The 14,532-nt window shown below is 33.0% G+C and overlaps 1 protein-coding gene across 1 annotated transcript in view; it reads right to left on the bottom strand.

The window, feature by feature from the left end:
- Nucleotides 1-14,184, bottom strand: part of LOC126831874 (telomere-associated protein RIF1) — a 34,454-nt gene extending 20,270 nt beyond the window's left edge. Inside the window, exons 1-16 of the mRNA XM_050562524.2 lie at nucleotides 14,038-14,184; nucleotides 11,822-11,983; nucleotides 11,087-11,251; nucleotides 10,554-10,695; nucleotides 9,375-9,469; nucleotides 8,889-9,069; nucleotides 6,264-6,353; nucleotides 5,436-5,571; nucleotides 4,458-4,609; nucleotides 3,854-3,932; nucleotides 3,110-3,280; nucleotides 2,638-2,748; nucleotides 1,933-2,087; nucleotides 1,412-1,495; nucleotides 1,052-1,125; nucleotides 370-550 (exon numbers count right to left, since the gene is read on the bottom strand). Of these exons, the coding sequence (XP_050418481.2) occupies nucleotides 370-550; nucleotides 1,052-1,125; nucleotides 1,412-1,495; nucleotides 1,933-2,087; nucleotides 2,638-2,748; nucleotides 3,110-3,280; nucleotides 3,854-3,932; nucleotides 4,458-4,609; nucleotides 5,436-5,571; nucleotides 6,264-6,353; nucleotides 8,889-9,069; nucleotides 9,375-9,469; nucleotides 10,554-10,695; nucleotides 11,087-11,251; nucleotides 11,822-11,928 (1,923 nt within the window). The 5' untranslated portion in view covers nucleotides 11,929-11,983; nucleotides 14,038-14,184. The remainder of the gene's footprint in view (nucleotides 1-369; nucleotides 551-1,051; nucleotides 1,126-1,411; nucleotides 1,496-1,932; nucleotides 2,088-2,637; nucleotides 2,749-3,109; nucleotides 3,281-3,853; nucleotides 3,933-4,457; nucleotides 4,610-5,435; nucleotides 5,572-6,263; nucleotides 6,354-8,888; nucleotides 9,070-9,374; nucleotides 9,470-10,553; nucleotides 10,696-11,086; nucleotides 11,252-11,821; nucleotides 11,984-14,037) is intronic.
- Nucleotides 14,185-14,532: the final 348 nt, after the last annotated feature.

Raw genomic sequence — 14,532 nt, 5'->3', positions numbered from 1 at the left:
AATTATAACAGTTATGCAGCCCATTCTTATCTCTCGATGATGTCATTTACTATAACAAGTTCCATTTGGGTTAACAAAGAAGAGTGAGATGGTTATAATATAGTATGTCTTATCCTAATCAAAGGGAATTTGATCCATAACCTTACAACACTGTTTCTGACAAGCTATTATTACTAGAACATCTGATACAACTTCTTTACGGCATTAGCAAAGGAAGCGTGCAATGGCATATAGAATACGCGATCTGGATAATGAATCAATCACTTACTCAAAAGATCTGTTGAATTCTATTACTCAAGCAAACGAAAAGACACTATACACAATTGAATATTCAAAATGAAAATATGCAATTAACAATAACAAAGCTACCTTAATAATATGTTCTAATAATCTATTGGCTATGACACTCCATAATCTCCATAGTAACTCTATTGTAGGAAGAGACTCAACATGTCTGTCTATTATGTCTAGAACACCATGACTGAATTCTAACGTTCCTGTTGGGTTGTTCATACCACAATCAATCAGTTTACCATACAAGGTCATGAAACTGTCAAAAAAAGGAGAAAAATTGTGAAGGATAAATATATTGTAATCATTAAGATAAAGCACTAGTAAATTCCATTCATTAGTACCAGGCAATATACATACAAAACACAGAGAAATGGGGTTTAACACCCACTTGACACAAAATAGGTCATTTCAGGACTAACATGGTTTTTTTAATATAATTTTATTTCAATAATTTGCTTGCGCGTAGGGATCTTTAGCAGTGGGAGGAAACCGGAGGTCCCCGGAGAAAACCCATGAGGTTGGACAGGCAACCCTACTCCTTGTCACGTACAACCGGGGATTCGATACATACAGAAAACACCAGCTTACATAATATAATAACTGGCAACACGATAAATGAGATGATCTTAATATATTTCAAATACAAAAAAAATATTGCATTCCAAATTTTCCTATCATGATAAATGACATTATATCGAGAATATCATCCAGACTTACCTTAAAGTTACGCAAAAAGAATAAATTAAATTATAATTACCTTTCTTTTTCAGCAGCTAGACTTAGTAAAACTGGAGAAAGTAGAATTTCACATAAAGACAAAGCCGGTGTACCCTACAAAATAGATATCAGGTGTTAGTTGTAACAGATTTATATTATTGATGAAGACTATAGAAGCATGATCAAAACATCACTCTGTAATAAACAGTACATATAATTGTATTCCATAGAACTGTGATCTGTGTATTTTCAATTCAATTACTAAGTAAGATAAGAACATAAATATTATGAACACAAAAACTTAATAACATAAAGTTTGTTTCATTGGTGACATGGAAGAAACCGCATTCAATTTTAACATTAATGGATGGTTAATAACACGAAAGTAGAATAATATTACCATGATGCCTTCTCCATTACCAACACTATAAACATTTGATGATAAAACTTTATATGGTAGACAACATACTGGTTCAAACATCTTCTGCAAAATACATATTTCATTCTAATCAAAAAGTTTTCAAGCACATATTTTTCCAGGTAATGAGAGTTTGTTTATAACTCATTATCAGAAATAATTATAATTTGTCAGGCTTTTAGTTCTTCTTGATGCCAACATTTATTATACAAAACATGTACCAAAATTCAATACAATTCTTCTTCGTTGTATGAACATAAGCACTGTGTAGAAATTTTAAGTCAATTGGGGGTGACAACAACATAATGTGGGTGTATAATTAAAAGTAATCTAAGAAAGAAGATGCTAATAGGACAGCACAGATTATGAGCTCTTATAGGTAGTGGGTGTATTTGATTTCTTAATGTTCAAGATATGTTACAAAACCAAATGAATACAGATGTCACTGTGTGTTGTTATATATTACTTAGCAATAAGACAAGGAAGAAAATATAGAAACATACCACTAAATGTGCTGATAGGGCATCATTACAGGCTATTACTTGAAACTGACTCAAAAAGTAGGAAAACATCTGTCTATGATCCGATTTGGGTGTCATATCTACAGCTACATGAACGTGACCAATCAAAGCTTGCCATGTATATAATAATAAATTCTCTGCAATACAAGATAATACGGTTTAGTTATTTCAAGATGTAAATTCTGATATCTATTATCCTAACTATGTTAAACAGATTTAACACTACTACAAATAAATTACATACCAACTTCACAATGAAATGGTTAATGTCTGATACCTTGACTGTATTAGACAAATTTTTTTTTTTTTCAGGAGAGATTAACAGATTGGAACTTGTTCAAGTAGCAGTATTATTAATTATAAAAATCAACCATGTCCGGTCTTAAAACATAATATATCGATCTACAAACTTAATCAAGCTTACAAACATTTATATTTCTCAAATACAACATTTGAAAGCTCTTAAATTGTTCACACTAAGTGACATTATCAAGAGAATATTGCAAGTATCTGATCTAAATGGGTTAGAATTTCTAATTATATATTCAACATTTAGTATGATAAAAGGTTTATTAATGATGACAAATTAAAAATGGATGAACTGATTATCAAGTCTCCACTTTTTCAAATAATTATGATACATTCAAATCTTCACCAACCATAATAATTGTTCCAATGAATGTTTACCTGGTATTTCGGAGCCGAGACTCGTCACCAACTCTCTAAAACAGGAGATAAGAATAACAGACTGTTTCAGGAAAAAAAGTGGACTGGTAATAATATCAACTACAAACGGATCTGAAGAAGAAAAAAATCAACGGACTCATTTACAATGCAAATCTACGGAAAATATTTCACACAATGAAAATATTTGATGCAGCAGGAATGTTGAAGCTGCACATTACATCCTTGAATAGGATATCATAGTTTACACCATCAATTTGGTACAAGATACAAATATTCCTGAGAAACAGGTTCTAACATTGTTCTCATTTTACTAAACCTCCAAAGCTAACATTAATAACATAAAAGCAATATTTTTTTAAATAATATTTGGGCCAAATGCTCTGTGTTTTGCTAGTGTGCTTTCAATCACAACTGGACTTGTTAAAGCGGAATTAGATATTTGTAACTATTGAAGACAATTGGAGACTTATACCTATGCTAAAGCTGTATCTGGGGTAATCTGTTGATTTTAATGGTTCTCCTAATATTCTTGCTAATACCTCCATTCCTTTCAACTGTAGAACTTTAAATGTAACTAAGTTGGATGGAGTAGAGGAGATATTTATTCTTGGTATGGCTGGACTTGTTGGTTGACTCATAATTCCTGAAGAAACAATATCTGTATTTGAACTTGTCATTTGACCAAAATGGATGATTGATCAACATGCTAAACAATAACATAAATCTCAATATATTCACCCAAATCTGATACACGCAGGTCTATTGTTAAACTAACTTTGCAGTTGATATAGAACCTGGGCCTGGGAGTGATATAGGCCTGGTCGCCATGCACAACAGGTTAACCGCAAGTCATAAAATATGATTTTTCGTACAATCAGGAGCCAGATCCAAAAAGTTATGGTTCAATGTACGCCAATATTGACAGGAACTGAGATCATTGGGATATTAACATATGGTTTAAGTTCCATTAAAATCAGACAAAAATTCAAGCTAAAAACGAGATTTTTTTGTACAATCATGGGCAATAATCCAGGAACTCACGGTTCTATATGCTCCAATATAAGGCTAATAAAGATTACGCAAAATCCAGCCTTCAGACGTCCAAAATATGTTTGGTTGTCAATTGACAGTAATCATTTTCACTGTCAAAAAATGAAAAAAAGCCACAAATTTAGCAAGAATCAAATGAATCCCTGTTAGCATGAGTAAAACTAACCAAATCTTGGAGTTGTAGGTGTAGATGAGGATGCTAATTTATTACCACCTGTACAGAACTGTAATAATGGTGCCAACACCTGCAAATATAACAGTATAATACATGTATACATCCACTGATATCTCATTGATAGATCTTTGATAATATCAATACAATTATCATTATTTGTGCCAAATGTATTAGGAGCATATTTTTATGTCCTTCAAATTTCATATGTTTATGTATATGTACATTATTTGTGTATATCTAATTTTGAATACACTTGGCAACTAAATGTTGCACTGAAAGATACATTGCGAGATAATTAATTTATAAATTTTGCATTCCACTTAGCAAGCAGTAGAAGTAATTTTCAAATATGTGAATACCGGTATAGGAATAAAGAGATGATAAGATAAATACAGAACCTTGAAATATATGTGATGTTTGTTATAGGTTATTTAGCTTCACGATCCTCCGATAAAAAACTCAAACACCCCTGTTTTATTTATAAAAGATTCTCAGAATATTTTTCTTTGTACGGACTAAATAACGTAAAACATTTTCTATATTTAATTTTTAAATATAAAATAGAGATTGATTAACCAGTATTGATCAAACTCACCTGCTCAAAGTTGACTGATATTTTTGATCCTAGATTTCGTACAAAATATACCCATGTATCAAACTTCTCTACAGCTACACTTTCAATCTTGGCATTGTTAACTTTAAATACTTGCATGACAAGTTTAACCCTTTTAGGATCAGCGATTATATCTGTAATAATAATTGGTTTCAAATAAATGAATGAAGTTTATAATAATAATAACAAGATCGGTGATCTTTATAATGAACTCTCAAGGCCTGTTCAAAGCACTGCTTATGTTAGTCCAAGTTCTGTTTGTATAAAATGTACCATCCCATTTTAGATTTTCATCTTGCTTGTTAGACTAGAGAAGCTTAGTCAAAGAATGGCTATCTTATAAACAGTAATTGTGTCCTGTGTACTTCCAGTTCAATTAATAATTGTCATTTGAAACAATGTCTTAGAATATCTTTGCATGGTCCATCAACAAGATATATTTTTTTCACTTATATTTAATAAAATTTCAACCAGTACCCTTTTTAACCCTCAACTGGTCATTGTTGACTATAATCACCATAACGTTATACAGCTAAGTGGTCACAATCGACTAAAGTCGACCACAGCAAGAACCTTTTTTATAAGCCACATTTGGGTATTTAGTTCCGTATTTAATTGATATGGCCACGCATGCGTGTCAGACAGGAACTGGTCTTGTCAAGGGCATTGAGAATAACATGTCTTTGTTCAACATTTTTTGACAAAAAAACGTAATTTAACGATGTCGGGAAGGTTAAAGACTGTCGAAGTGGTTGAAATGCTTATGAATTATTCCGAATTGGATTATATCGATGACACCGATTCTGAAGACGATATTTCTGATGAAAAGGATTTAGAATGATTTGCAAACTATAGATCAACTTATCCTCTTCAACTTTTTTATTGGTGTCAAGTGTCTATCACTTATAATTATTCGGCAGTAGTCGACTGAAATAGGCAATAATTGATAGTATATCTTACTAGGATTTGTAGCAAAATTATCAATCAGTTTTTTCCATGCTCTAAAAGTAGCCATTTTATATTCTGGTTCTAAATGTTTAAATCCCAGCTCAGCAATAGGAAGCAATATATTAATGAAACCACCATGATGCAGCTCCTGTAAAGACAAAAGCAAAGAGCTTGTCAGAAAGGCCTAACCCAGCAGACGTACTATGAGCTACTGACAAAACAGAAATCAAACCATAACGGGACACTTAAAACACTCATGTTTATGCCATCTTGGGAAATAGCACAAACAATTTTAATTTACTATTAATGAAATGAAACATTATGGTGTAAATCCAGGGGCGGATCCAGGAATTTTTACAGGAGGGGGTTTACCAGGTTCCTGTTAAGGAAATTTGGCAGTTGACATTGCATGATGCAATCATAAGTCTCCAAATTACGTATTCCTATATACACACAGAGCTTTTTAAAGAGAGAAATCCAATACCCCGTTTGACATTAATTTTTATTATGAATTATTAGGATCACATTGTGATTCAATTTCATTGATGCATAGCTTTAATTGTGATATATGTCACATGTCTAAATCATTATCTCACGTTTTGAATGCCCATCCCACTCTACCATCTGATGATAAAGAACAAAGCACATGACCGTGACACTTTTCTCATAAAAATGTTGTTTTACAATTTTTTTAATGTAGCTGAGCAGGGGGGATCCGCCCCTGAAATCAGCACTAAAATTGAAAGGGAATATATTACAATCATAAATTATATAAATTTCACAATCTCATACTTTTTTTATTTCAACATTTATAGTATTCTGAATATAAGTAATACAAACCTCTCCAAAGTATTTTACTAGAAATGACCATGCTCTTAAAACAAATGATTCATTACCAGGAAACATTTTCCTTAACTCTGTTATAGTTTTCTACAATAGAAATAGTATTATAAACTTATTGTAATTTGGTTTGTTATAGTAGGTAGTGTTGTGCATAAGGTTATTGACAGTAGAGTATGCTTACTATTTTTTCAAACTTTGATACGTCTCCTATTATAGTTCTATATCAATCAACAGACTTATTCCATGTTGGGACGTTTTGACAATTTTTACTTAAGGCTACACAAAATAAATGTCTTGTTTCTCGGGCAACTGACAGCTGAAACTGTAGGGGGGGAGGGCTTTTTTTTTTTTTTTTTTTTTACCCCATTGCTCGCTAGAGGATGGTGAAAAATAAAATTTGGCTATTGTTGAAAATTGTTGGGGCGGGAGGGCGGCCTTGTATTTTTTTTTTTTAATGAGAAAATCATTACTTGTCTACAGTTTTGCTTTCAGTTATATATTGTACATACTTAGAACATAAACCCAAAAATCAAGTCTACTCAAACACTGAACACTGACTGAAAGGAAAATAATTTTCCATATTTAATTCACGTGATGTAGCTTACTAATGGTAATGGTGACAAACATAATTGAAATTGGTTTAAAATAAAATTCCGTACGACTATTAATAGCCATCCATAATAACGACAATATTTTAAAGAGTAAGCCTCTGTCAGCATGTGTATCAAAAATAATCATCACGGTAAACGACACTTAGAACTAAATCTAGTATCGCTGGTTTATAATTACTGACCTAATTCCAACCAATGCATGTCACGTGTCATCGGGATTCGGGAAATGACTGTTTCTCAGGATATTCGGTGTGTTTCTCATGATGTTCGGTTTTCTATCTGGGGTTTATTTCGAATGACTATTTAAATTTAACTAACAACTGGTCAGTAAAACCATCAAATGTGTAATCCAATTATTATTTTCCGGATTATCAAAACTACCGTTAAATGTGCTAATGACCCAAATTCTGACTGAGGTATGGTGACTATCATCGTGTCGTATTCGTAATAATTAACCTGTTCTACGATTCATTGTTTTATCAGTAGGATTTTTCAAACATGGACCGACTGAAGCCGGCAATAATGAGCCGATTAATATCGAATGATTGAAATACATTGCATTGTTGTCAATGACTTTCGGTGTTGAACATGAATCAAATTCTAGTTCACCAGGGGAGGTAATTAAAATCACGTGATACAAAAATGGAGGTTCTTTCGACATCAATAAAAAAGACCCGTAAATGAGCATTTACATCTGGATCAGTTTAATACATTTGAATGGATATAAACGTATGACGCATGTAGGTACATGCGGCATATTCTTTTTATGACTTGCTTATTTTTTTATTTTTCATCAAGACTAATAAATAGGCCGCACGCGCAACCACTTTTGCGTGCGGTGACCGAGAAACAACTTATTTTATTTGTGTTGCCTAAAGTAGCTATCATCCAAAATCTTCAACATTGAAAACACAAATTATTTGTCAATTTAAATCAACACTGATGCTGTGATCTTACAGAAAAAAGATGGGCTTCTGATATCCAATATTTAAGACAAAATAAACATTTTACCATTGGTACACTAATCGTGTACCATAATGTGTTTCAGCCTCAGTTCTAGCAAGTGACTCGAGGAACGAGGCTAGAAATATTGCACCAAACCAAACAGTGTATGTAGACTGGAATAACCAGGCCCTAGAAATTTGCATTCGATTGAGACTGCTGGCTTATTTCGCGGAACATAACTGATTTGAAATTAGAGTAAAAACGGAAACCATTGAATGTTGATCAGTTTATATACATTCATATTACAGTATTATATGAGTTGCGACCCACTTGTGTCCAGTTCTATGTCCCAAATGTTAGGGATTGAGCTCCTTTAACCATTAATTTGGTCTATCTGTTTTTTTAAATAATATACATTAACTTCAGATCAATTATGTATAAGTTTATTAAGAGTGTATTAGTGAGAAAAATTCTGATCAAAAGTTTAAATGGAAAACATGGCATGGCATATAACATTCCCACCAGAAATAAATGAAATGAGGTTTAACATCTTACTGTTCTGCTTCTATACAGGGCTAATCAAGATGGGCATACACCATGCAATGTGCTATGACTACTAGGAGGCAAATTTTGCCTGGGCAGCGGCACTATAGCCTACTCATATCAAATTCCAATCGCCAAGGGATCTTTTACGTGCATGCCAATGCAGACACGGGACCTCGTTTTTTCGCCACATCCGAAAGACTAGACAGCTGTCCTTGTCAGGCGGTCCCTTGCACCACTGACAAGGGGGAAACCATGTCGGAAAATCCTGATGAACTTTCTTGGCCAATGCGGGGATAGAACACCTGACCTCCAGGCTAGCTAGCCAGCATCTTACCCACTGTGGCTCCAGCCAACATAAATAAGATAACTGATCGGGCTTTGAGGTATCGTAAGTCAATATTAGAATTCAGGGAGGTTACTTTCTGTCAAATTTGGTAACACGCAGTGACCCAACGGAATTGGTTGTCCAAATTTGTTAACAGATAGTGGTATAAGCTATATAAAAAATAATTAAACTAACTGATTTAAATTCTGGTATTATTTCTTTAACTGTGTTTTTATTAACAGCAGTTTCACAGCCTTTTTCTAAAGTCGTAAGAGCTTTTTCTCGAACTTTGGCAGCTGGATGAGTCAACAGACCCAAACAGATTTTTTCCCATTTTGTTTTTTCTCTCATTTCTTTGTTAACCAATACATTTAATCTGAAATCATATACAAAGTATTCTCAATCCGACTAAAACCTGTTATGGCTGTGTTCAAATAAATTTTGTTACACGAATTAATATTATGTACATCATTGAATTCGCGTGACTAAATGTTACATATCAATGACATGGACAATCTTACATTTCATGACTGAAGTCACACATGTCATGAATATTATCCCAGTCATGTGCCTACTTAGTTCCATTTTTGACAGTCACCTGTCTAGATTTGAACGTTAAAATATGCACAAATAATTATATACCATTTGAAAACAGTACTGTTGACATTAATAATATTTTACCTAGCTATAGCATTTACAGCTTCATATTCAACAGTTTGCGCTTGGCCTTTCCACTTCATTAAACAATGTGTTATACTGGACATTATGTTATCAAGCTGAAATAAATAAACTATGTGTTATATAGACATTATGTTATCTCCCCAAAATAAACACGATAACGATTGTATAAAATTGGACATTATGTTACCCAGCTCAAATCAACAATGAATAATACTAGACATTATGTTATCCAGCTAAACAATGTGTGATACTAGACATTATGTTATCAGGCAACGAAACATACAGCCACAGCAGCTAAATCGTCCGAACAGTCAAAAAGGGTTGTAGGTAATGGGAGCATTTACAAGACAATGATATCGATTTCATAAAAATCAAATGTTCAGTAAGGTTCAACAAAGTGAAACAAGGCCCATAACTGTTATGGTTATTAACAGAAATTTCTCAAATTTGTTTTACTAATCTCAAACATGTATTATTTCATACACATTGGATGATAAATTTTGTCAAGAGTGTACACAAGGTTCAACAAAGTTAAACACGGGCCATAATTCTAGAAGTAATACACAGAAATAGTTGAAATTTAATAGGCGTCTTTATTTAGTGATTTAAATAATGTATATAAATTTCATACAGATCAGATAACTTTGGTCGAAACAACTCTAAGAAGCTATAGAATGGAAATTTCTCAAATTCAATAGGACTTCTTCGTTTTACTAATTTAAACGATAAATTTAAATTCAATATAGACAAGATGATTACTTTGGTTACTAGAGTGTTCACAAGGTTCAACAAAGTGAAACAAGGACCATAACTCTAGAAGTAATTAATGGAAATTGTTGAAATTAAATAGACCTCTTCGTTTGACTGATGTAAACAATATATATAAATTATTTGCAAACATTTCCAGAATAGTTGTCCTTTTGTGCATCAAGCAGAATACTGGCAAGATCCTAAATCAAAAGATAACTTCAATCATGTAAATGAGGCACACTTAAATGGCTTCCTCATTTATTCAGTAAGACTAGGCTAACTCAACATCTGTAACAGATAAATTGCTCAGTTCAAAATATAAAGATGGAAACTTCAACATATATTTTGTGATACTTTGAAACTGGTCGGTGTCTAGGGCATAATATGGAATGGCTATATAGTGAACAAAGGGTGAAAACAGAACTTTACCTCTCCCGCTATCAAATCTGGTTGAATATTTTGTTTAGATAAAACCCACAATCCTCGTGTGCATGTAGGTTTGTCTTCAGCATTCTTTAAACATTTACACAAACTACCCACTAGTTTTTTTTGACTTTCTACTGGAAGTAATCTAAGAGTAGAAAAATTAAAATAAAAAGTTATTTGCTACACAGAGTTGTTTTTAAGGTAGCTGTGATAAGAATAGGACATAATTATTATCAATATTCGATACTCTACCCAGCATGAAATAATTGTACACGCTATATCATCTGCATATCTTTGTAAACACTGAATAGAAATGAACCATATACAGACTGATAAGTTTTTTTTTTAGATCTATCCAAATTTCACAATATTGTAGTCTGCAAGGGATTAATGAATATCCATCAAATAACAAGAAGATACTTTAAAACAAATCGTGTAACTCCTAACTAGAGACTAAGACCATGCATGATTAGAGACAAAATCCGACCATCTAAAACATAACATTGTCAAATTTGAACATAAAATTAATAACTCACCTAACAAGTTCCAAGTCATGAAGACAAAAACCAAGAACTTGCAATGCCCCTTGTTGAACTGATTCAGAGTGATGTAGAATATCTTGATGTAGAACAGATACAATAGGTTCTATATAATATGTTATATCCAGATCAAAAAAACTTAATTCATCTTCCTGTAACTGACTAAGAAAAAAAAAATATTCTGTTAATATGTTTCTTGATTCATTATGAAGAAAGTGAGAATTTCCTTTCAGGTTTATAAATATGTAAGAATCTCAGTATCTTGGTCACCATAACGATTTGACAGAAGATTGAGGTCTAAAAATCTAACTTTCTTCAAGTGAATCTGATGAAGAAATATTGTCCAGCTCTGTATTTAACAACACAAAATGTAATATGAAAATTTGTGCTCATACACGATGATGCAAAAAATATGAACAAACATTTTATTTCATTTCTGGATGTTTTGAATTTTATGGCTATATTTTGACATGCCTATTTGAAAGCCATTACTCATCTTATTGGTCAATACATCTTTGAAATGGCAAAAGTTAGCTTGCCAGGCAACCAAACAAACATACATGTGTACGCCCCCAGGCCCAGCAGCTATTTTGTTCATGCAGTCTATAAAGGTTGCTGACAAATTTTCATTTTATACTCCAAAAACATCAAATTAATCTAATTCTAAGGCCAGTTTTGCACATTGTACCGGTTTTATAAGATAAGCATTTTAGCTAACATACATGTACTTACTCTGAAAATATCTTGTAGGCTTCCACTTTTTCCTCAATACCTATTGTTGCAGACTCCAATGTCTTAAGCAGTGCTGGAAGTTTAACATCATTTCCTGTGACAACCATTTTGACCTTTCCCGGCTTTTCACAGACGAATATTGATCTCAATCATCCAGAAATTCTGAAATAGGCAAGAATGATAGATTGTATTCAGATCAGTAACCAGTATAACCCAAGGCTTTATCCTTATTCCTCCAGAGCATAGGCCTATAGACATTCAGTGTTAAAGCATAAATAGAGAAATTTTCAACATTGAATCATCACCACTAGTCATTACACTATGGGAATTAAGACTTTTATAATGATCACAAATGACCATATTGGTCAATGGATAATCAAGCCGAAAACAAAGGGGATAGTTTTCAATCTGATGTGCTACTTGGCTTGCTTCAACATTTAAACCATTTCCATCAAGCATCTTCAATTTGTCTTATTGATTCCCCTGATTCTGGTCACAAACACACTGTCCACATGAAGAGAATGAAAGATTGAAACATTGAGTATTTTATTTTATTCTAATGGATGTAATTGTGACGTAGTAAATTAAAGGTAAGTGACCTTTCTCGGGTATATTATTATTAGCGGGATGAAACATACAAGTGTCAAATGTAAGGTTGTCAAAAAAGCCCTTTTAACAGTATTACCGTTCTGTATTCTGTTCCATAACAAAATAAGGCATTGGTAGTTCCAAAGTTAAATATGAAGTACAATCGGGTTTAAATTCAACTTCACGCTTCTCTGTACAACAGAGAATATGGTATGATAAGTGGTATTACATTTCAGTAATCAAATTCCATTTGAGAATCAAGTTTCTTGTTCAAATTCTAGCGCGAGAAAATATTTAACATGCATGATTTACCGTCACAACATCAAATTCAACATTTATGAAAGGGGCACAACTCCTCTATCATAATATATAGTTGTGATTGACCTAGAAATGGTTTCACTACTGATGTCTTCTGTTTTACTACAGCCACAATAGTGGATTGTTCTAATCTAAGCAGTTCTTTTGAGCAAGTTTTTTTTAGTCAAATGATAACAAAAGTGTGTCAATTTCTGGATCCCAAATATTAGTGATTTAGTTCCATTAATTTCAATACCATACACTGCATGTCAAACCCATTATTTGTGAGTCATAACCTGTGACTTGTCTCCTAATTAATCCACACTAAAGTCTAAACCAAAGTTTTTGTTGAAATTTAGTTTTATTTGTTTATAAATTTCATAGCAACAACAAAGCTTAAAGTGTTAAAGCTGAACTCTGATTACAAAAATACAGAAATAATTAAATTAAAAAAAAAAAAGGTAACACCCTAACTGACCACCATACTTGTTTTCAATTTGTAGAAGAAACATGGTGAAACATGGCTTATTTCATCTAATTTAGTAAAATAATATGTACCTGATCAGACATAATTGTGTAGCAATAATATTGTTAGCTGATATTAGTGATAGTGAAAGAACTTCGATCAGTCATGAGGTAATTGTAGCTCACTGGCTAACCGGATGTGGACAGTTTGCTGTAGTTTTGGAATCGGAGTTCAGCTTGAAGTCCTGCGAGTTCGTTTTTAGCCACATTGACTCGGCTCTGCAGTCATGACAACTCGTGACTACAAAGAGCTATGGACTTTCTTCGTCATGGCCTTGCTGGTCTTGCAATTTGCAAAATGAATTGCTGACACATTTGATTATTCAATATAATATTATTTGGCAACTTGAAGAGGACTGTAGGACTTGAGATGACATGGTTTGGACTCGACTCGCACTTTAAGGTCCTGCAAGCCTTGTTCCCACCTCTGCTTACGATTCTTATTTCTTTTCACTTCAGACTCTAGATAGTCACTTTTAAATACATAATACATGCATTTCTTTTGCATGGTTACATGGTATGGTAGGCTACATTCTCAGAAAGTCTGAAAGAAAAGGTAGGCCTATACTGCCTGAGCATCTATAACCACAATCTATGTTCAGTTTCAATATCTTCTAATTGTCATTTGACAAAGGAAAATAAGACTAATAAACCAACTGGAACTTGCAAAAGACCGATCAGACTGAATGGGGTGATAATTATAATTAATAAATTTATTGCGCGCACATCCAGCGTGAGCTTTCATTTATCAGAACATTATATGATTATACGTGAAAAAAGCTGTTTCTTGATTCTAAATATATTACCTTGACACAAACATCTGATTGGAATAAATATGTTGCTATACAACTGAGCTTTTCTTATCTTAAAATTGTCCAGTATTATTAACTTATAACAATTTTAGCGGTAAAACAACATTAGAGTGACAAAACTCCTCTGACAACAACTTCGCGGGAAACATACCGGAAATGAAATTTGATTGGTGTGAAAACAGGATATTGCGAACAAGTTACTATATTTAGAATAATCCTTCGATAAAAAAATAGCTGACTCGAAAATCCGTCTGCGATATCAGTTCGGTGGAAGCTGACATTATATAAAGCTATTTCACACAAAATCCGTCTGCGATATCACGGGTGATATCGGTATGCAATCAGTTTCCCAAGGGTCCAATGCATCGTGCTTCGTGGTATGTTATTGTTATGACGAGTTTTTGTGACGCGAGTTGTTGATATTGCCCAGACTGTCATCACTCATTGTCAAGTCAAAATACATCTCATAATAAATGCAATAAACAAAAG

Source organism: Patella vulgata, chromosome 9 (assembly GCF_932274485.2).
Source record: "Patella vulgata chromosome 9, xgPatVulg1.2, whole genome shotgun sequence".
NCBI lineage: Eukaryota > Metazoa > Mollusca > Gastropoda > Patellidae > Patella > Patella vulgata.
This window is presented reverse-complemented; position numbering and strand designations above follow the sequence as displayed.